The sequence below is a fragment of the Scyliorhinus torazame genome, chromosome 30, assembly GCF_047496885.1.
Source record: "Scyliorhinus torazame isolate Kashiwa2021f chromosome 30, sScyTor2.1, whole genome shotgun sequence".
NCBI lineage: Eukaryota > Metazoa > Chordata > Chondrichthyes > Carcharhiniformes > Scyliorhinidae > Scyliorhinus > Scyliorhinus torazame.
In genome coordinates, this window is record NC_092736.1 from 11165385 (window position 1) to 11189541 (window position 24157).

Consider the following 24157-nt stretch of genomic DNA (forward strand, 5'->3'; position numbering starts at 1 on the left):
AATATATCGGCCGTTCCTTCATTGTCGCTGGGTCAAAATCCTGGAACCCCCTCCCGAACAGCATTGTGGGTGTACCTACACCACAGGGACTGCAGCGGTTCAAGAAGGTAGCTCACCAGCAACTTCTCAAGGACAATTAGGGATGGGCCATAAATGCTGGCCGAGCCAGCAATGGCCACATTGCCTCCATCTCGAAGAAGAACAGGGGAGTTTTGCTTTCTGTCCTGAGCCAATATCTTATCCCTCGGTCAATCCGTTAACGAGTAAAAAATAAATGGGAAAATCTTCTACCAAGCTGCCATTTATCCCGTAACACAGAGCAGACGCCTTGAGACCTTACTCTGTGGGAGCTATTTGAAGGCAAATTGTTGTTGGTGAATGAGAGCTGGTTTTGGTGAATCGGCGAGGTGGTCAAGTGCTCCTTGACTCAACGAGGGAACGGAATGTACAACTATTGTGATGAAATAGCCAGACCTGTGTTGGACACGGAGCACATCTCCACTGCCTGCGTAAGTCGGTACTGAACTGATATCATTTCAAAATATCGTGCTGGAATGACAAACAAATGTTTTTCACCATCGATCCAACACTGTACACTGCAATGATTAATGGCTTTAATGCATCAATGGTCTCCTAATATTTTAACCAATTCTTGATACATCTTATCCCCAGATTTCTCGGGCTAAACTAAGCTTCTTAAAAAATTGAAAGTTTTCCCTCTGGCTGTACTCAGGAATGTGGGAGGGCAGCACGGTGGTGCAGTGGTTAGCACTGCTGCCTCACGGCGCTGAGGTCCCAGGTTCGATCCCGGCATGGGTCACTGTCCATGTGGAATTTGCACATTCTCCCCGTGTCTGTGTGGTTTTCACAGTCCCCCACAACCCAAAAAGATGTGCAGGTTAGGTGGATTGGCCACGCTAAATTGCGCCTTAATTGGGGAAAAAAAATAATTGGATACTCTAAATTTATTTTAAACAAAAGGAATGCAGCCACCTTAATATCTTCTTAAATCTTATTGGCTAGAATATAATAATGGAATATTTCTGAGTATGATTTCCAGTTCTCTGAATCTTTCATCAAATGAACCCACCCTGCCAAAATTTCCCGTCACAACATAGAGCATAGAACATACAGTGCAGAAGGAGGCCATTCGGCCCATCGAGTCTGCACCGACCCTCTTAAGCCCTCACTTCCACCCTATCCCCATAACCCAATAACCCTGGGCAGCACGGTGGCATTGTGGATAGCACAATTGCTTCACAGCTCCAGGGTCCCAGGTTCGATTCCGGCTTGGGTCACCGTCTGTGCGGAGTCTGCACATCCTCCCCGTGTCTGCGTGGGTTTCCTCCGGGTGCTCCGGTTTCCTCCCACAGTCCAAAGATGTGCAGGTTAGGTGGATTGGCCATACTAAATTGCCCTTAGTGTCCAGAATTGCCCTTAGTGTTGGGTGGGGTTACTGGGTTATGGGGATAGGGTGGAGGTGTTGACCTTGGGTAGCGTACTCTTGCCAAGATCCGGTGCAGACTCGATGGGCCGAATGGCCTCCTTCTGCACTGTAAATTCTATGATAATCTAACCCCTCCTAACCTTTTTGGACACTAAGGGCAATTTAGCACGGCCAATCCACCTAACCTGCACGTCTTTGGACTGTGGGAGGAAACCGGAGCACCCGGAGGAAACCCACGCAGACACGGGGAGAACGTGCAGACTCCGCACAGACAGTGACCCAGCGGGGAATCGAACCTGGGACCCTGGCGCTGTGAAGCCACAGTGCTAATCACTTGTGCTACCGTGCTGCCCCCACGGGCATTTTTAATGGTATTGGAATGTTCCCCCAACTTCCCTTAAATTGATGGTTGTTAATTACAGTTGAATCATCAACTTGTTACAGCTTTAACTCGCATCGCAAGCTGGGAGGATCTTTTGGATTTTTTAAAATTTAGAGTACCCAATTATTTTTTTCCAATTAAGGGCCAATTTAGTGTGGCCAATCCACCTAACCTGCACATCTTTGGGTTGTGGGGGTGAAACCCACGCAGACACGGGGAGAATGTGCAAACTCCACACGGACAGTGACGCAGGGGCGGGATTCGAACCTGGGACCTCGGCGCCGTGAGGTACCATGCCACCCGAGAATCTTTTGTTTTCTGACCCGCTCTACCTCCGCTTCACTGTATCACACGTGGCGAGCTCTGCATCCTGAACTCCTCGGATTGCCGGTTTATATTCCGTACGGGCCCTTCCTTGTCGGTTTTGAGGCTGGGTGCGATCTCTGACCTTCTGTTAATCTGCTTGATCGAATGAGCTGTTGAAGCAGCTCCATTAGTCTACATTGACATCGAACATCGACTATTTCTTGAAAATAATTTTCTCCGCCCCATTCCTCGTCGTCAGTTTTCTTTTTGTAAACTGTTATATCTTTAGACTAACAGCACAAAAGAAATAGCTGAAAAATAATGTTGACAGCAACATGAACAGAGGTTTATTAAATAGTGCTCCACTGTCCACGAGCTGGTACTCGACTGAGGACAAAGGCCTGTAGTAGCTGATGGTGTCACACATGCCACTTGTCTCGGTTCTTAAAGAGACTTCACACATGACTACAATAACCCACATCTATAACAGACACCAGATTATCATTGATCAGGTTGCCTTGTACATCATAACATCGAACTCACTCTTCATTCTATCACGGGATGTGGACATCGTTGGCAAGGCCAACATTTGTTGCTCATCCTAATTACCCTTGAACTGAGTGGCTTGCCAGGGCCGTTTTAGAGGACATTTAAGAGTCAACCGCACAGCTGTGGCTCTGGAGCCACATGTAGGTCAGACCGGGTAAGGACGGCAGATTTCCTTCCCTAAAGGACATAGAATCGTAGAATTTGCAGTGCAGAAGGAGGCCATTCGGCCCATCGACTCTGCACCGGCCCTTGGAAAGAACATCCTTCTTAAGCCCACGCCTCCACCCTATCTCCATAACCCAGTAACCCCTCCTAAATCTTTGGACACTAAGGGGCAATCTATCATGAATGAACCAGATGGATTTTTACAATAATTGATGATATTTGTCAGGGTCACCATTACTTTAAAAAAAAATTTTTTTTAGAGTACCCAATTAGTTTTTCCAATTAAGGGGCAATTTAACGTGGCCAATTCACCTAACCTGCACATCTTTGGGTTGTGGGGGCGAAACCCACGCAGACACGGGGAGAATGTGCAAACTCCACACGGACAGTGGCCCAGAGCCGGGATCGAACCTGGGACCTCGGCACTGTGAGGCTGCAGTGCTAACCACTGCGCCACCGTGCTGCCCCAAGGGTCACCATTACTGAGACTGGTTTTCAATTCCAGATTTATTAATTGAATTTAAATTCCAACAGTGACCATGGTGGGATTTGAAGCCGTGTCCTCAGAGAGTTAGCTTGGGCCTCTGGCTTACTGGTCCAGTGTCATTATCACGATGTCACTGTCTCCCTCGAGCTCTGGGAGCTGAATCTTCACACGTGAGTTCTAATGCGATATTATCTCTCTTCCATAGTAAAAGTGGCTCGGATGTAGAGAAACAGCAAAGAGCTCAGGGTATTACCCATGCCAGCGCCCAGCCGACCCATTCGCCATCCTGGGAAGAGAAGGTATCTGTGGAAATAGATGAGGAGAATGCCAAGGATGAAGGTGAGAGTCGCAGTGCCTGGATTGATTCCTCGCTCATTGCTTTCACATTTGATAAATCCAAATCCTTTTTGTTTTAACCCCACCGTAACTCCCACTTCAGGTCTCCTGTGATTCCAGCATCTTCTCAGTCACCAAGGAACTCTTTGCAAAAGACTGCTTTGCGGAGCACCTTCGCTCAGCCTGCAGCCATGGCCCCGACCATCCTGTCGCGTGCCGTTTTAACTCAGCACCTTCCTCTTGTGTCCACAGGCCCTTCCTTGACCTGCTGCAACACTCGAGTGAAGTCCAACGCAAACTGGAGGAGCAGCACCCTCGGGACTCCATACTGAGTTCAGCAACTTCAGACTGCAACCTTTCTCCTCCAACTTATCCCCTTTTTTTAATATGTCAAGCATTTTTTGTTACAATGCAAAAACCCTCCCTTCCTCCCCCTCCCACACTGGGCCATCTGACTCTTGTTCTTAAGTTTGCTACATCTTTGATGCAATCTCTCCCCGCCACAGCTAATATCAAACACACTTCTCCCTCTCTTTTGGTTCAGATGAAAAGGACTCAAAAAGTTAACTCTATTTTCTCTGCCTACAGATAATAATATTTATTACTTTTTAAAATAAATTTAGAGTACCCAATTTTTCCAATTAAGGGCAATTTAGCGTGGCCAATCCACCTCCCCTGCACATCTTCTGGGTTGTGGGGGCTGAGACCCACGCAGACACGGGGAGAATGTGCAAACTCCACACGGACAGTGACCCAGAGCCGGGATCGAACCCGGGTCCTCAGCACCGTGAGGCAGCAGTGCTAACCACTGCGTCATGGTGGTGTCAATATTTATTATTGTCACAAGTAGGCTTACATTAACACTGCAAAGACGTTCTTGTGAAAATCCCCTAGTCGCCACACTCCGGCGCCTGTTCGGGTACACAGAGGGGGAATTCAGAATGTCCAATTCACTTAACAGCACATCTTTCGGGACTTGTGGGAGGAAACCGGAGCACCCGGAGGAAACCAACATAGACACATGGAGAATGTGTAGACTCCGCACCGACAGTGACCCAAGCCAAGGATTGAATCCGGATTCCTGGCGTTATGAAGCATGAGTGCTAACCACTGTGCTACTGTGCCTACCAGACCTGCTGGGTTTTTCCAATGTTCGCTGTCTTTGCAACCAAATGTTGCAAAACGCTGACGACCTGGCAGCATAGTGCCTTGGGCCTGCAAAATAACTCCCAGAATTCCCTGTGCGCTGTTGTGTCACGGCAAAACACTCCAATGAAATGAAATGAAAATCGCTTATTGTCGCAAGCAGACTTCAAATGGAGTTACTGTGAAAAGCCCCTAGCCGCCACATTCCGGCGCCTGTTCGGGGAGGCTGGTACGGGAATTGATCCGTCCTGCTGGCCTGCCTTGGTCTGCTTTCAAAGCCAGCGATTTAGCCCTGTGCTAAACCAGCCTGTTCGCCGGCACCCAACAGCTTCCACCCCCGTTGCCCTCAGCTGTGGCCGATCCCTGTGACTGGATCTCACACGAAATCTTTCAATTGGCTCCGGGCAGGAGGAGTGATCGAGGTCGCTGGAAAGAGAGGAGTTGTGGGCTTGGGAAAAGCTGCAAAGAAACTAGAAGCAGCATCTCGCGGGTGGGCTTAGCCTACTGAGATCGCCCGAAAAGTCCCAGTAAGCCGTTAGCGAGTTTGCAAAGGAATTTTGTGATTAGACCTGCTTACAAACTAATCACTAATTTGTCTAATTAATATATGCCATGAAATCAGGAGTTTGTTATCTTACAAAACACTAGATTTAAAAAAATTAGATTTCTATAGCATTATTTCCAACCCTAAATGGTAAGAAATTAGTAAATGTAGTTGTACAAAGGGGTCTGGGTGTCCTTGTCCATAAGCCATTGAAGGCTAAGGTGCAGGTGGGCAGCACGGTAGCACAGTGGTTAGCACTGTTGCTTCACAGCTCCTGGGACCCGGGTACGATTCCCAGCTTGGGTCACTGTCTGTGCGGAGTCTGCACGTTCTCCCCGTGTCTGCGTGGGTTTCCTCCGGGCGCTCCGGTTTCCTCCCACAAGTCCCGAAAGACGTGCTTGTTAGGTGAATTGGACATTCTGAATTCTCCGTCTGTGTACCCGAACAGGCGCCGGAGTGTGGCGACTAATGGCTTTTCACAGTAACTTCATTGCAGTGTTAATGTAAGCCTACTTGTGACAATAATAAAGATTATTATATTGTTATATTTTTTGATTTAAAAAAAAGCAAGCTATTAGGTAGGCCAATGGAATGTTAGCCTTTATCTCAAGAGGATTTGAGTACAGGAGTAGTGAGGTCTAGTTTCAATTGTATCGAAGCTTGGTTAGACTGCACCTGGAGTACTGTGGACAGTTTTAGTCCCCTGACCTCAGAAAGGATATTATCGCCTTAGAGGGAGCGCAACGAAGGTTCACCAGACTTGCTCCAGGGATGGTGGGACTGTCTTACAAAGAGAGATTGGGGAAAACTGGGCCTGCATTCTCTGGAGTTTCAAAGAATGAGAGGTGATCATCATTAAACTTACAAAATACTAAAAGGAACAGATGGGGGGAGATGTCGGTCAGATGTTTTCCTTCGTCGGGGTCTCTGGAATACCGGGCAAGATTTCAGAAGGGGGGGGGTGGGAATCCCCTTCGGACCGAAATGAGGAGAAATTGCTTCACTCGGAAAGTTGTGAATCTTTGGGATTCCCCACCCCAGGTGGGGGTGGGTGGGGGGGGGGGGGGGGGGGGGGGGGGCTGTGGAAGCTCTGTCACTGGAAAGTTTAAAACAAGAGATTGATAGATTCCTGATCAACAATATCTGATAGGGTTATGGGAACAGAGGGTGTAAAAGGCAGCAAAGTGTCCAATCAGACAGGATCGTATTAAATGGTGGAGCGGACTCGATGGGCTGAATGGCCTACTCCTATGTCCCAAAGCACTTTACAGCCATTCAAGTAATTTTTGGAGCCTAGTAACTGTTGTAACGTAGGAAACGCACCAGCCAATTTTCGCACAACAAGATCCCACAATCAGCAATGTGATAATGACCTGGTCATCTGCTCATGTGATGTCCATTGAGGGGTAAATATTAGCCAGAATAAATCCCCCCCCCCCCGCTCTTGTTTGAAATAGTGGATTTTTAACATCCATCTCGGACTGACAGGGACTCGGTTTAATGCCGCAGCTGAAAGATGGTACCTCAGACAGTGCCGCACTCCCGCAGCGCATCGCTGGAGTGTCAGACCGGGGTCTTGACTGCTACTGAATTCTGACTGAAAAACACTGTATACAAATCTACCGCTGCCAATCAAGCTGAAGATACTATTTTGCAAGGGAGAGATTCCCCAGAAGCACACAAGAGATTATGTCTGGGGCCTAGCGACGGGGCCGGGGGCAGAGGGGATGTTACTTAGGAAATGGTGAATGCCTTGGGAGTGTGGTGTTGATATAGTTTCCATCTGTGAGCTCCCCCGCTCCTGGCTGCGATGGCCTTAAACCTGGCAATTTAATTATTCTGTTGGACACGACGTCACACCGAAGCAGATTTGGCACCTTGTCCTGATGCATCATTGATGTACATCGATCGCCTCCCTGCCTCAAAGGCAGCTATTGATGGCTCAGCTCACTGCCTGATTGGTCCGTGAGCGCGACGAGGGCACAGAATTTCTAATTATCCTAAAGACTTTCCAGTCAACCTGTTAAACAGCTGACACTGACTGGAATTTTAATGTGCTGACCCTTTCATTTTGAAGCATTTTTATTCCACAAATTTTCCACATTTTTACAATTTACAACAATCTCACAAACCCCCTAACCCACCCCCTCTCACCCCCGTCCCTCCCTCAGCCAACAAGGGTAACCAACGTCCCAAAATGCAAAATAAAGAAAGCCCAACTATTGTTGAACCCATCAATCGCGCCCCCCACACCCCTCACAGAGCAAATTTAACTTTTCCCAGGGCCACAAATCCTAACAGATGCCCCCCGCCACGCCGAGGCACAGGGTTGAGAAGCTGACCTCCACCCCAATAGGACCCGCCTGCGAGCGATCAGCAGGGCGAAGGCTAAAACATCTGCCCCCGCACCCGCCTGCAGCCCTGGCCTGTCCGACACCCCGAATGTGGCTTCTAGGGGACTTGTCTCCACATCGACGTGTAGAACCCCCGAAATGGTGCTGAACATCGTCCTCCAAAACCTTTCCAGCCTCGGGGACGGCACGGTAGCACAGTGGCTAGCACTGTTGCTTCACAGCTCCAGGGTCCCAGGTTCGATTCCCGGCTTGGGTCACTGTCTGTACGGAGTCTGCACGTTCTCCCCCTGTCTGCGTGGGTTTCCTCCGGGTGCTCCGGTTCCCTCCCACAGTCCAAAGATGTGTCGGTTAGGTGGATCGGCCTTGATCAATTGCCCCTTAGTGTCCAAAGGGTTGGGTGGGGTTACTGGGTTATGGGGATAGGGTGGAGGAGTGGGTTTAAGTAGGGTGCTCTTTCCAAGGGCCGGTGCAGACTCGATGGGTCGAATAGCCTCCTTCTGCACTGTAAATTCTATGATTCTATGAAAACATCTGGATGTGGTTAGCAGGGCCCCTCCCACATCACTCACAGACATCCTCCACCCCTTTGACCAGTCGGCTCACCTTGGACTTTGTAAGGTGCCTCAAAGTCGAGACATTTCCCTCCACAGCACCTCACTACACCATCCCTCCTCCAGCGCCGTCCCCAGCTCTTCCTCCCACTGCGTCTTAAACCCCTCCATGGACACCCCATTCTTACCTCCGTAAATCGCCGAGGCAATCCCCCCCGCAGACAGCATTGTCTTCAGCAACGAGGAGGCAGGGGCTATCGGGAAGTTTGGGAAGACCTTCTTTGCACCTGCATATATCTGAAACACTCACCCCGCGATCGCCCACACTTCTCACCCAGCTCCTCCAGACACTAAGGGGCAATTTAGCATGGCCAATCCACCTAACCTGCACATCTTTGGACTGTGGGAGGAAACCGGAACACCCGGAGGAAACCCACGCAGACACGGGGAGAACGTGCAGACTCCGCACAGACAGTGACCCGAGGCCGGAATTGAGTCCGTGTCCCTGCCGCTGTGAGGCAGCAGTGCTAACCACTGTGCCGTCCAACCTTCTTTCAACCTTTTCTTCCCCACGGGAAATGGTCCCAGCCAATCACAACGGTGACTACACAATTCCTTGACTATAAAAAGCTTTGAGCCTTCCTGAATTTGTAAAAGGCAGGGCAGAAATGCAATTTATTTCTATTTATTTGTAACTAGCCCTTCCCAAGTCTGGGGCAGGCTCTAAGTACACCACGGTTTACAAACACCAGCTCCTCCTTCGCTCCAACTCAGTCTAGCTGTTCACAATATACATTAATGATTTGGACGAAGGAATTGAATACAATATCTCCAAATTTGCAGACGACATTAACCTGGGTCGCAGTGTGTGCTGTGAGGAGTATGCAAAGAGGCTGCAGGGTGACTTGGACAGGCTGGCTGCGTGGGCAAATACTTGGCAGACGCTGTATAATGTGGGTAAATGTGAGGTTATCCACTTTGGTGGCAAAAACAGGAAGGCAGATTATTATCTGAATGGTGGCAGTTTAGGAAAAGGGGAAGCGCAACGAGACCTGGGTGTCACGGTGGAATAGTCGCTGAAGGTTGGCATGCAGGCACAGCAGGCGGTGAGGATAGCTAATGGCATGCTGGCCTTCATAGCGAGAGGATTTGAGTATAGGAGTAGGGATGTCTTGCTGCAGGTATACAGGGCCTTGGTGCGGCCACACCTTGAGTATTGTGTGCAGCTTTGGTCTCCTAGTTTGAGGAAGGACATTCCTGCTATTGAGGGTGTCCAGCGAAGGTTCACCAGACTAATTCCCGGGATGGCAGGACTGACATATAAAGAAAGACTGGATCGACTGGGCTTGTACTCACTGGGGTTCAGAAGAATGAGAGGGGATCTCATAGAAACATATAAACTCCTGATGGGACTGGACAGGCTGGATGCGGAAAGAATGTTCCCGATGTTGGGGGACGTCCAGAACTAGGGGTCACAGCCTGAGAATAAGGGGTCAGCCATTCAGGACTGAGATGAGGAAGAACTTTGTCTCTCAGGGAGTTGTGAGCTTCTGGAATTCTCTACCTCGGAACGTTGTTGGGGCCAGTTCGTTGGATATATTCATAAGGGAGCTGGACGTGGTCCTTGCAGCTAAAGGGATCAAGGGCAATTGAGAGAAAGCGGGAGTGGGATACTGAATTTGCATGGTCAGCCATGATCATATTTAACAGTGGTGCAGGCTCGAAGGGCCGAATGGCCTCCTCCTGCAGCTATTTTCGATGTTTCCCCCGGTACACCTGCGTGTTATTGGCAATCGATGCTGTGGGTGATGTCCCCACATCGCCCATCTGAACGGAACAGTCGCTGAAGGTTGGCATACAGGTACTGCAGGCGGTGAGGCACGCTGGCCTTCATAGCGAGCGGAAAAGCAGGCGAGCTGCTGACGTGCATCTAGATGGTACAGACGGCTGCCACTGTGCGTCAGTGGTGGAAGGGGTGAATATTGACGATGGTGGATGGGGCGCCCAGCGTGTCAAAGGGCAGTGAACGGGAACTTGCATGCTGGAGCTAAGCGGCCAAATCAACAAATGATCTGCTGACATTTAAGTTGAAAGGCTGAAGAATGAAGGTTTGTACAGCGAAGCGGAACTTTTCCCCACATTGTACAAAACCTCTTAGGTGTCATTTTAGACAAAGACTATTGATCTGCCATCTTGTAAAGGACCACTTTGTGCAATCATTGTATGTTCAGAGAGAGCTCCCGTTGAACTTCTCAAAGTGATAGATTCATTAAAGTATGCTGCATAATACCAGCAGTTGGAAGGCACAGTTTGACATCCCACGACCAAATTCTCGAACGTTACAGAGACAGATTTCCTGACCCTCGGCGCCAGGGACAGTTAGATCACCCTTGATGCAGAGAGCCCAACCAGTCACATAAATACTGTGGCTACGAGAGCCGGTCAGAATGGAAATCTTGCGGTGAGTATCTCACCTCCTGACCCCCCAAAGCCTGTCCACCATCTACAAGGCACACGTCAGGAGTGTGAGGGAATCCACTTGCCTGGATGAGTGCAGCTCCAACAACACTCAAGACGCGCGACACCATCCAGGACAAAGCAACCCCGCTTGATAGGCAGCCCATCCACCATCTTAAACATTCACTCCCTCCACCACCGACCACAGTGGTATGCATCACTGTAAGTACACAAAGGGTTAATGTACATACACTACACCTAGCCAGACACTAGAGGGACCACCAGAGACATGACACACAGACAGTCAACCAATAGGTCAGTAAGATAGGACACGACCAATGGGCATTCACGATACACACAGAGGTGACACTACCACAGGAGGGCATTACACCAACCCGTATAAAAATATATTTATTCAAATTTCTGCCCACAGCCTTCTTGAGGAATATTAGAGATGGGCAATAAATGCTGGTTTTTGTCAGCATTGGTCGCATCCCAAGAATGAATTGGAAAATGGGAATATTGGCACGGGAGGAGTGCAGGAAGTAACAAACCTGACTGAGATCCTCTCCATCAGTTCAACGCAACAGAGAAGTGGGCAGCAGGTCTGTTCCGGTGTCTGGCTTGTCATACAAACATTGCAGCGATGCATCAAATACCTTAGAAGCAGCGGAGATACGAGTTTCTAAGTCAATCTGAACCACAGGAGGTTTCGTTTAAAAAAAAAAAAAATTTAGAGTACGCTTGGCTCGATGGAGGAGAGGGGCACTCTCGTACACTTCCAATTACGGCGGGAAATCTGAAAACGAGATCTCGCCTGGGGTGGGGGGGGGGGGGGGGTTCTGGGGCGGGATTCTCCGTTTCTGAGACTAAGTGTTAATGCCGGACTTTTACGGCAGAAAAACGGGCGCCGCACTTGGACCCATTCCGCAACCGTTGAGGGGCTCGCACCGGCGCCGCGTGGAACAGAATCGATTCGGGATTCGCCAGGTCCGTGATCGGCACTCGGGAGGCAGACAAGCTGCAGCTGCGCATACACATTACACTCCCCACACACACACCATCCCAGCCAACAAGATGGCACTGGGAGTGCTGGAGGGCGCCCATGCAGCTGATGGGTTGGCTGGGGTCAGAGGGCACCCTGGGTGGTTCCCTGGGGGGGGGGGAGGGGGGGGGGACAGCTATTCAACCCGTTGCACTAAGTTCACAGTGGGCGGTTAGCGGTGTGCGCAGCTGCACGGCTGCCTTGCCAGCTGCAGCAATGGTGCTCCGTGCCCGTCCGCCCCGACCCCACAGCCCACCGCCTGGCCGCCCCCCCACTACTCCCCCCCTTCCCCCCCCACCCCACCCCCCCGGCCAGCGGAACAACTTTCTGCAAACTATGGCAATGTTGGACACCTTCCGTACCCCCTCTCTCCCCCTCAGCAGCCGCCATGGCGGTTTCACGATTTTTAAAAGCACAAGTGAGCCGCGCCGTCGGGAACTCGGGCCATCGGAGGCGGAGAATTGCGGAGGCCCCGGAGAATGCCGGTCGGGCTCGCCGATGATATGCAAACGGTATCTACTCTGTGTGCGTTCCGGAATGGATTGACGCCTCTGTCGAGGTGCTGGAGCATTGCGATTTGGCGTCAAATCGGTGCCTGCCGCGATTTTGGTGTCGGCTAACAGAGAATCCCGCCATGGCTTTTGGACTCTCGCGTGATTCCGCGCCCACTTCGCCGTTTGCGCTCACGGCGAACTCAGGCGCAAAACTCCGGCCAGTGCCTCAGATGGTGCCCCATTGAGTGTCGACCCTGGATATGGTGCGCAGCTGCTTTGGGATGGGACTGGGAGGCACGTTACCCACTGGCGAGCCACGGCTGACTCTACGCTTGGCTGGTGGGGGGAGAGGGGCACGCTCGCCCTTTTCGGTTTTCCCCACTCTGAAGCCGCTGCTACTTAAGAGGGGTCTGTGCATCAGCAGCACAATCAGTGCATTATGCGGCTGTCTGTAGAACGTGATGGGGGCACTTAGTGTCTGACAACGATTGCATGTGGAAACGCTGCAATTTGCGGGGAGGAAAGGCGGTCTTGTGTTCTGCCGGCTAATTACGAGAAGAGGAAAGGTGAAACTGGCAGTGTAATTATAGGTTGCTCTGTGTCACAACCACTGCATCTGGATATTAATGAGTACGAGAGTGAAGGGAGGGAAGGGACTGCTGCTATGCACACAGCATGGTTATTGAGAGCGTTGGTAGAGAGGGAGAATCAACAGCCTTTGTCATAAATGTCTCTATTCTGACGCCGGGCTGCAACACAGCTCTTTCATATTGGAGGATATTACGGTTACAAAACCCATTAAAGGTCAGCTTGCACAGACCGTGTGTTGTGAGATAAACAGCACTCTCCCGTCGCAGAATCCTAACGGGTTATTGTCGTCAACCGCCACTTTGCTTCTCGTCTCTTTTCAAACAAAATGCTGGAAATGGAGCTCCTTTGACATCTGAAAGAGATAGAACAATATTTAAATTTCCCCCCCCCCTCTTTGTCAGGGAGGGAGGGGCTGATTCTCCAGCCCCTCCCTCCCTGAATAGCGGGAGAAGCCCGGGATGGGATCTGCGGCGGGCGGCACACAATTCGCGATGCTTCCGGCCCGCTCCGGCTGGGCGTGAACCAGATTAGCATTCTGAAGCATGCCCAGGCAGCACGGTGGCACAGTGGTTAGCACTGTTGATTCACAACTTCGCTGGTCCCGGGTTCGATTCCCGGCTTGGGCCACCGTCTGTGCGGAGTCTGCACGTTCTCCCCGTGTCTGCGTGGGTTTCCTCCGGGTGCTCCGGTTTCCTCCCACAAATCCCAAAAGACGTGCTTGTTAGGTGGATTGGCCAAGCTAAATTGCCCTTAGTGTCCAAAAAGGTTAGGTGGGGTTACTGGCTTGCCATGATAAGGTGGAGGTCTGGGCTTAGGTGGGGTGCTCTTTCCATGGGCCAGTGCAGACTCGATGGGCCGAATGGCCTCCTTCGGCCCTGTGAATTCTATGATTCTATTTAAAAAAAATAAATTCAGAGTACCCAATTAATTTTTTCCAATTAAGGGGCAATTTAGCGTGGCCAATCCACCTACCCTGCACATCTTTGGGTTGTGGGGGCGAATCCCGTGCAGATACGGGGAGAATGTGCAAACTCCACACGGACAGTGACCCAGAGCAGGGATCGAACCTGGGTCCTCAGCGCCGTGAGGCGGCAATGCTAGCCACTGTGCCACCTGCTGCCACATATTCTATGATTCTATGGCTTACATATTCAAAATCGACTTTGAGCCCAATTCTCCCGTTCCCGCCAAATCTTCCATGCCGACGCAAATCATTACTGGTGTCCACCATCGGAGACCAGACCTGATGACCACGGTGGGGGGTGGGAGGGGTGGGGTCGGCTCTGAGGGCATAGCAAGGCGGTGCCCTGCAAGCTGGCAGTGTCACTGACAGGGTGCCGGGTTGACACTACCAAGGGTGGGGCTTGAAATGAGGCGGGGCCTGAAAGTGGGGGGCATGAAGGAGGCAGGACAAGAAGGGCTGGGCCAGAAGCAGGAAGGGGCATGAAGTGGGGGGGGGGGTAGTATTGGCGACCCCAGAGCAGGTTGTTGCTCACCTGGGGAAGAGTCACTGGTACCGGCGATTCAGGGGGGAGGGGGCCTGAAAAAAGACCCTTCAGGAGGGGCTCCAATGCCAGCGATCCTGGGGGGGAGGCAAGGGGGGGTGAGAGGGGGTTGATGACAGTGAGGACAGTGGTGGGGACACTGAAGCCCTGATGCCGGGGAGGATGCTGGTAGGAGTGTCGTGGGGGGGGGGCGGGGGGGGCTTTGCTGTCACTTTGAAATCAGGGCACCCTTTAGAAAGTGCGCCGATCTCTGTGAAGTCGGTGCGTTTTAGGCCCCGCCCCTCTCAGTGCCTTTACAAAACTCACCCCCTTCCAAAAGATTTCTAAGTGTGGGTGGATTGTGATCGGGATATAGCCGATCCGCCCTGAGGGAATCATGCTGCATTTCCTGCCGGAGACCACACTTTGCAATTCTTTGGGGGGAGAATTGCGGCCGAGGTCTCTTTCACCCTCCAATATGTCTTTTCAGATCTAAAGAACATAAGAAAAAGGAGCAGGAGTAGGCCATTCAGCCCCTCGAGCCTGTCCATCATTCAGTAATATGGCTGATCTGAACATTGTCTGAATTGTTTCCAACGCAAGTATCTAGGGTGAATGCTGGTTTATTCACAGACAAAAGAATCGGCCCAGAGACGGTAAATATACACGCAGTATTACCAATACGACGTTCTCTGTCCGGGCCGGCCTGTATACAAAATAATTATGAGCTCCAGGTGTGCGGGTCTCTGTCCACTAGCTCGTATTCCATGGTTCCCACCGGAAGATCAATTAGGGTATCCCCTTGGTCCTCGAGATGGTTCTATTGCCAATTGTCTTAAACTTGTGTCCTCTGGTTGTCAACCCTCCAGCCAATACAAACAGTTTCCCCTGATTTACTCTGCCCAATGCTCTTTGTGTCATGTGAGTGTACCTTTAAGAAATGGGTATTTATAAATGGGTGTGTATATAAATACCTGTAGTGAGAGTACCTTTAAGAAATGGGTGTTTATAAATAGGTGTGTATATAAATATCTGTAGTGAGAGTACCTTTAAGAAATGGGTGTTTATTACTGCAGTGATGTCAGAGAGTGGGTGGAGCTGGGCTGTCTGTCGGCTTTTTACTTTCGTTTTAGGCTGTTTGCTGCAGGGTGTGTTTTAGTTTAGTTTTCAGAGCTGGATAGCTGCAGTCACAGCCAGGAGGTGTATGAGTCTCTCTCTGTAACCTAAAAACTGTAAATCGATCCTTTGGTGATTTACAACTAATAACTGCTCTCAGTAGTGACTTTAACCTGATGTGCTTCTGTTAAAAGTTCTTTTTTAAATCTTATGGAGGTTAAAAGGACAGCTTAAGGATGATGTAGTGTTGTATTCTTTGCGGGTTGTATTTGAATTGATGGTTGCTAAGATGTTCACTGTATGTTTTAAAAAGGTTAACTTGAGTTCATAGAATAAACATTGTTTTGCCTTAAAAAATACTTTTCCATTTCTGCTGTACCCTTGTTCTCCTCTAAACGGTGATCTTTAATCTTTTGCATTCCGCCCAGAGAGCAGACAAAACCTTTGGTATAAACCCTCATCCTAAGGACAGCTCCGTTGACAATCAGCGTTCCCTCAGTACCGCAGTGGGAGTGTCAGCCCTAGACTTTGTGCTTGAGGCTTGACCCCACACTCTCGGGCGTGAGGGTGATGGAGCCAAGACTGATACCAAAGCTTCCTGTATAGAACTTCCCTCCCAACTGGAGTTTGCATCCATGTTATGACTTGATGTGGATGTTTTGGGAGCAGGGTCAGTCAATCTGGGGAAAGAGCTGTTGCCCTTTCCCCACCTTTGACCCTGAGGTTAGGGAGTAGATTCGACTACGCACTGCAGGTATGAAGCCACACCCAATGGGTCAGGCAGTAATGTGTCCACACTCGAGGGTCCTCCATTCACTAAGTTAAAGAGGCTGGTGCGCGAATCCATTGTGAGTGTTCACATGCAAATGCGATGGTGCACCTGGAGCGAGCAGGTGTAGAATTAAGCCTGCGTTGCTCTCAAGCAAAGGGGAAAATTTTAACCTAATCGGGCTTATCTGGGAACTGATGAGATGGTTGCGATGCTTCTTTTCCTGTTGGAGATCAATATTGGGTGGGATGTAAAACCTGCGTTCCACCCATTCCTGTGGGCTTTGTCTAGCTTAGAACATAGAACATACGGTGCAGAAGGAGGCCATTCAGACCATCGAGTCTACACCGACCCACTTAAGCCCTCACTTCCACCCTATCCCATAATCCAATAACCCCTCCTAACCTTTTTGGACACTAAGGGCAATTTAGCATGGCCAATCCACCTAACCTGCAATTCTTTGGACTGTGGGAGGAAACGGGAGCACCCGGAGGAAACCCACGCAGACACGGGGAGGACGTGTAGACTCCGCACAGACAGTGACCCAGCCGGGAATCAAACCTGGGACCCTGGCACAGTGAAGCCACAGTGCTAGCCATTTGTGCTACCGTGCTGCCCTTATCAAGATAAATTTAACCCTTGCACCCATGGTTTGCTTTCGGACAGTGCTGATCTTTATTCTGCTATTAACACCTACTCAAACTAAAGCTTTTGTCTTTAATGCTATCATTCCTACTCCATTTGCCCTGTGTTCAGTGACATCTTTGTCATTTAACCTCTCCTGACCCCATACAATCGCTGACATTTCTTTCCAATGGTATAAAACCCATCACATTTCTACCTCTCTTCAGCTCTGATGAAGGGTCACAAGGACTCAAAATGTAGACTCTGTTTTTCTCTCCACAGATACTGCCACACCTGCTGACTTTTTTTCCCAGCATTTTCTGTTCTTAGTTTTTTTTTAAATTTTAGAGTACCCAATTATTTTTTTTCCCAATTAAGGGGCAATTTAGCATGGCCAATCCCCCTAACCAGCACATCTTTGGGTTGCGGGGGCGAAACCCACGCAGACACGGGGAGAATGTGCAAACTCCACACGGACAGTGACCCTGGGCCGGGATTCGAACCCAGGTCTACAGCGCCGCAGTCCCAGTGCTAACCACTGCGCCACATGCCGCCCTTTTCTGCTTTTAGTTGATATTCAACGCCAAATTTCTTCCTCCTGAAGAGGTTAAATTCCCAAGAGGAGGCCATTCAGCCCATCGAGCCTGCATGGCATTCAATACGATCATGGCTGATTGGACTTTTCAATGCCTTTTACACCCAATATCCCCTTAACCCTTTACTTTATTGTGAATCCGAAATCAATCGGAACAAAAAATGAATGAAAATCGCTTATTGTCACAAGTAGACTTCAATTAAGTTACTGTGAAAAGCCCCTGGTCGCCACATTCCGGCGCCTGTTCGGGGAGGCTGGTACGGGAATTGAACCGTGCTGCTGGCCTGCCTTCAAAGCCAGCTATTTAGCCCAGTGTGCTAAACCAGCCCCTAAAGATCAATCCATCTCTGCTTTAAACATACTCAATGATCGAGCTTCCTCTGGGATAGGGAATTCTAAAGATTCACAACCCTCGGTGTGGGGAAATTTCTCCTCTTCTCTTCTATTTCGAAATTGTGCCCCCTGGTTCTAGACTTCCCAACCAGGGGGAACGTCGTACCTCACAAGAGATTCAAGCCAAGAGCAGGATTTTCATCCCCACCCCCCAAAAAAAGATCAGCATTGGGAATCTTTTTGTCAGTCAGTGAAGATGTTGTGTGTGCGCTGATGCAGGATGATGAGGGATAATGCAAAACGTAGGAAGAGATAAATACCAGGCCGTGCTCGGAGTCTGCCCTGTGAAGCAGGCAGCTCCCAACTCACGAGGATACAGAGTTGAACCTTTTTCCGTGTGGCTACATTTCAGTCACAGAGACACCCTACTAATCTCAGCTGAACCTCTCCCTCCCGTGTCGGACCAGCTGTCATTTAATTCGGGATTTTCGGCACGGCTGGCTCTGACTATGAGCTAATTGCTGTTTTTGCCTCTTCCTCCTGCTCACCATCACCATCCCCGACACGGCTGCTGTAGGTGTCTTGGAGCAAGTGGATCGTTTGTGACGAGCATCCCTTCATCTGTTTGATCCGCACACTTTTAAAGCCATCACTTGCTCTTGTATTAACCTTGTCTTTTTGTAGGATGCTGTGGTTAGCACCGTTGCCTCACGGAGCTGAGGACCAAGGTTCAATTCCGGCCTCGTCTTTTTGCAATTTGACTTGCAAATGCTCAGCTGAGTACCCAATTATTTTTTTTTCCAATTAAGGGGCAATTTAGCCTACCCTGCACATCTTTGGTTTGTGGGGGCGAAACCCACACAGACACGGGGAGAATGTGCAAACTCCCCACGGACAGTGACCCAGGGCCGGGATTTTAACCCGGGTCCTCAGCGTCACAGTCCCAGTGCTATCCACTGCGCCACATGCCGTCCTTGCAAATGCTAAGCTGATACTGGGGGCTATTTCTATCACTTGCCCGTCCTGAACCTCCAGTTTGAGGTAGGCCCCACAGAATGTTTGGTTCATTACAAATCCACCCCCTCTTCATGCTGTTCCACCATGGGGGCGGCACGCTGGCACAGTGGTGGTCACTGCTGCCTCACAGCTCCAGGATCCCGGATTCAATTCCGGCCTCGGGCGACTGTCTGTGCGGAGTCTGCACGTTCTCCCCGTGTCTGCGTGGGTTTCCTCCGGGTGCTCCAGTTTCCTCCCATAAGTCCCGAAAGACGTGCTAGTTGGGTGAATTGGACATTCTGAATTCTCCCTCTGTGTACCTGAACAGGCGCCGGAATGTGGCGACGAGGCGCTTTTCACAGTAACTTCATTGCAGTGTTAATGTAAGCCTACTTGAGGCAGTAATAAAGATTATTATTATAACCATTCTCTCTTGGGAAACATTTCGCCGTTCCTTCACTGTCGCTGGGTCAAAATCTTGGAACTCCCTCCCTGACAGCACTGTGGGTGTACCTGCACCACATGGACTGCAGTGATTCAAGAAAACAGCTCACCAACACCTTCTCAAGGTGCAATTAGGGATGGGCAATAAATGCTGACCTAGCCAGCAAAGCCCACATCCCGTGATTGATTTTGTAAAAATGTCCCACTTAAGCAGGTTAACTAAATCTGGGCTGACACTCTATGGTAGTACCGAGGGAATACTGTGCTCCCTTTCAAAACTCTGAGGTCCTGTCTGCCCTCTAAGGAACATATAAAAGTTCCCAAGGTGCGGCATGTGGCGCAGTGGTTAGCACTGGGACTGCGGCGCGAAGGAACTTGGTTTGAATCCCGGCCCTGGGTCACTGTCCGTGTGGAGTTTGCACAATCTCCCCGTATTTGCGTGGGTTTCACCCCCAAAACTCTGCAGGCTAGGTGGATTGGCCACGCTAAATTGTCCCTTAATTGGAAAAAAAATAACTGGGTACTCTAAATTTATTTGTAAAAAGTTCCCACAGCATCGTTCCTCCTGGTGCCCTGCCGAGTATTTATTCCTCAATCACCACCACTATAGAGTCATAGAGGTTTACAGCATGGAAACAGGCCCTTCGGCCCAACCTGTCCATGCCGCCCAATTTTTACCACTAAGCTCGTTCCAATTGCCCGCATTTGGCCCATATCCCTCTGTACCCATATTGGATTGGATTGGATTTGTTTATTGGCACTTGTACCGAGGTACAGTGAAAAGTATTTTTCGACGAGCAGCTCAAACAGGTCATTTAGTACATGAAAAGAAAAGAAAATACATAATAGGGCCACACAACTGTCAAAATGCTTTTTGAAAGACAAAATTGTACCCGTCTATACTACTGCCTCTGGCAGCCCGTTCCAGACACTCACCACCCTCTGTATGTGAAACATTTCCCCTCGGGACTCTTTTGTATCTCTCCCCTCTCACCTTAAACCTGTGCCGTCTGTTTTAGACTCCTCTACATTTGGGAAAAGATGCTGACTATCTACCTTATCTAGGCCCCTCATTATTTTATAGACCTCTATAAGATCACCCCAAAACAATGGTTTCACGGTCATCATTAGACTTTCAGATCAGGACCGGTGGCGTACAGCAGATGACCTGGTCGCTGTGACATTGCTGTTCACGGGAGTTTGCTGTGCTCAAACCGGCTCTCGCCTTTCCAACATTGCAGCAGTGCAGACACTTCCAAAGCCCCGAATTGGCCGCAAAGCCCTTAGGGGGACACAGAGAATTTGTGAAAGTCTTTATTCTGTTCAGACTTGAAGATGTGACTGAGAGGCGTCCTTGTCTCTCCCTCCCTTTCCCAACGACACCCGTTTTTAGCAGCTATTGTCACACAAGTCTTTGTCAGATTGCCACAAATATGGCACCAGCTATGGGCAAGACTAACCAACAGATTGTCCTTGTAATTTAAGGGAAAGTGGACGAGTACAGATTGGCTGTTATTTGTTCGCTTTTCCTCCTGCCTTGAAATGACTGACGTAAATAACGGTTGTCTGTCTGCTGCTCAGAGGCAGAACTGAAATGAGTCTGCCTTGGCCCTCTTCCATTTCCTTTCCTGGGCTGCCTCTCAAAGGTCAAGCATAAATTGTGCGATTCCGCGTCGTGCGCTGATTATTTTCGTTCTGTGTGTCTTTGGAGCTGATTAACTAACGCGACTAATGTTAGTGATTGCTAATTGCAAGTTTCGCTCCTTTCCAATCAACAACACCATTCAAGGTTCCCAGCTCATATTTAGCACGGAGCGCGCACAGCGGCTGGGATTTTATGAGGCCTGGGTGGATGGGGGGGGGGGGGGCGTTGGGATGGGAGGCAGCAGGGATGTAAAAGTGGGAGGGAAGACATGAGCGGGGGGGCGGGGGGGGGGGGTGCTTGGTGCCCATCGCCTTCGCTTCACCATGAGTGGAGGGTACCCCTCCTGTCTGGAGGCTAATTGTGCCAATTTACTGGCTACTAAACGGCTTCTTCACATTGCTGCGGGTATATTACCAGTGGTGGGTGACCCTCTTCTAGGTGGCTTGGCAACCTACCTTTGAGCTCATGGAGACCTCCTGATTGGGCGCTCTGTGGCCTATGGAGGAAGCACTGATAGTGATAGCTGTCACCACAGCAACTACTCGTGACAATAAGTGATTATTATTATCATCCCGACCCCACCCTGACCTGCCCTAAACCCCTCTCACGCAAGGGCTTACCTGACCTACTCCGGTGACCTAGGGCCCCCACTTATCTTCCTCTGAGGCTATCGCCCATTTCAGCTTCCCCCGACTGGCTGCAGTACCAGGGTTGGCCACAACCCCGGGTGGCGATGCTGAGACACTGGCCCTCCCATTGGCCAGCTACTCGTGGAGGTGGGACCTCGTCCCTCAAAGGGGTGGAACCTCCGACAGCAGCTCGTTAACTGCCTGATGGAAAAATCTGATTTGGGGCAACGCAGCCTCTCACTGGGGCCACTGCCCACCCTGTCAAAATCATGATCGGGATAACAGCCCAAATTCCGAAGGGCACTAATTCAATGAGATTCAATCCCAACCACAGATCCGTCTGCTCTCAGCGAGCTTCAATTTTAACTTCAGGACAGGACACAGTCACTCAACTGCAAGAAAGGGACATCCAAATAGTCCCAATCTGCCAAACCCTCTCAATGTTTATTTTTCCCTTTTTGAAAGCCGTAATCATACAATCATAGAATTTACAATGCAGAAGGAGGCCATTTGGCCCATCGGGTCTGCACCGGCCCTTGGAAAGAGCACCCCACTTAACCGAGTAACCCCACCTAACTAAGTGACAATTTACCCTGGCCAATCCACCTAGCCTACACATCTTTGGACTTGTGGGAGGAAACCGGAGCCCCCGGAGGAAACCCACGCAGACACGGGGAGAACGTGCTGACTCCGCACAGACAGTGACCCAAGCCGGGAATCGAACCTGGGACCCTGGAGGTGTGAAGCAACTGTGCTAACCACTGTGCTACCGTGCTGCCCCGTGAATTCTGCCTCCGCAAGTTTCTGGAACATTCCATCTCTTCACAATCACCTGCAGTAAGATAATCTGCCTCAATATTCTTTTTGTTTTTTGGTCTTGCTGCTAATCTTGAACTTGTGCAGTGTACTTTCTAACTCTTGGACCAGCAGAAACAGGTTTTTCTAAATTACCCTCTCAAATCTCTCGCATTGGATCTTCTCTTAAGGTTTATGGGCAGCACGGTAGCACAAGTGATTAGCACTGTGGCTTCACAGCGCCAGGGTCCCAGGTTCGATTCCCCGCTGGGTCACTGTCTGTGCGGAGTTTGCACGTTCTCCCCGTGTCCGCGTGGGTTTCCTCCGGGTGCTCCGGTTTCCTCCCACAGTCCAAAGACGTGCAGGTTAGGTGGATTGGCCATGCTGAAATTGCCCTTAGTGTCCATAAGGGTTGGGAGGGGTTATTGGGTTGCGGGGATAAGGTGGAAGTGAGGGATTAATGTGGGTCGGTGCAGACTCGATGGGCCGAATGGCCTCCTTCTGCACTGTATGTTCTATGTAATCTATGTTTCCTCATTGAAAGACCCCGACTATCTCCACCCGCTCCTTATAACCGTCGCCTCTTCTCCCCATTGAGGATGTGTCTTCTGCACCACTTACGGTGATCCAGACTCGGGGTGAGACAGAGGCACTCTCGTACCTTACAAGGGAGCATTTGCATTCGCCGGCACGGTGGTGCAGTGGTTAGCACTGTTGCCTCACACCACCGAGGACCAAGGGTTCGATCCCGCGCGGCTTACCTCACATCCTTTAAAAAGCACCTGGAAGAGCACTTGGCAAGTCAGCAAGGCTATGGGCCAACTACTGGCAAATGGGGTTGGATAGATAGGTCAGATGTTTTTCATGTGCCGGTGCAGACTCGATGGGCCAAATGGCCTCTCCTGCACTGTATATGATTCTATGAATGTTCAGAACGCACAATAACTCCAAAGTCAGCCGGAAGGTCAAATGGAGCAATTGACCAACCTTGAAGAAAATGGTGTCTTTGTGAGAATCTCAATATCTTTTCCAGGCTTGGCTGACCTCCACCCCACTCAATCAAAGCTAATCAGTGTTGTAGGAAAATAATCTTTGCCCTCAACTAAATTTCGAGGACACCCAACCAACGAGATAAAAAGAAAGACACTATTTATATTTAGGCTTCTGAGAGAGTGGAATAAATTTCACAATTGACCCATTTTCTATCTGCTTATAAAACAACTGGAAAGAGGCTGAAGTTTTGAATTAAGCCGATTAAAAGCGATTCCAGCAGAAAATTACTTGCACGAAGAATATGGACTCACTGACCCTGCAAGCATAACAGAATAGTGATCCAAAGTGGGAACTCAGTCCTCAATGCTAATTTGTGCCGTAGGAATTAGGCTCAGGAGACTTCCTGTGTCTTGAAGCAGACAAGGTGCACAAGCTTGCATCTGATTTCCATGGCTAGTTCCTCCTGGAAGAGGTCACGAGGCAGAAGCTAGGGGTTATATTGAGGAGAGTTTGAACAGTTTTGGCCCATATTCAGAAGAATGGGAGGAGTTCGAATTGAGGTATATAAGATAATAATAATGTTTATGAGTGTCACAAGTCGGCTTACATTAACGCTGCAATGAAGTTACTGTGAAACTCCGCTAGTCGTCACACTCCGGCGCCTGTTCGGGTACACAGAGGGAGAATTCAGAATGTCCAAATTACCTAACAAGCATGTCTTTTGGGACTTGTGGGAGGAAACCGGAGAGAACGTGCAAACTCCGCACAGGCAGTGACCCAAGCCGGGAATCGAACCTAGAACCCTGGCGCTGTGAAGCAACAGTGCTAACCACTGTGCTACCGTGCCGTCCAATTGTAAAGGGTAGATGTAAAATGGGTG

At 49.9% G+C, this 24157-nt stretch overlaps 1 protein-coding gene across 4 annotated transcripts in view; it reads left to right on the top strand.

Annotated features, from left to right (window-relative positions):
* Positions 1-24157, top strand: part of ccdc33 (coiled-coil domain containing 33) — a 328273-nt gene that overhangs the window by 120191 nt on the left and 183925 nt on the right. For all 4 annotated transcript variants that reach the window (XM_072492806.1, XM_072492803.1, XM_072492804.1 and 1 more), the window contains exon 5: positions 3542-3675. In XM_072492806.1, the coding sequence (XP_072348907.1) occupies positions 3542-3675 (134 nt within the window). The remainder of the gene's footprint in view (positions 1-3541; positions 3676-24157) is intronic.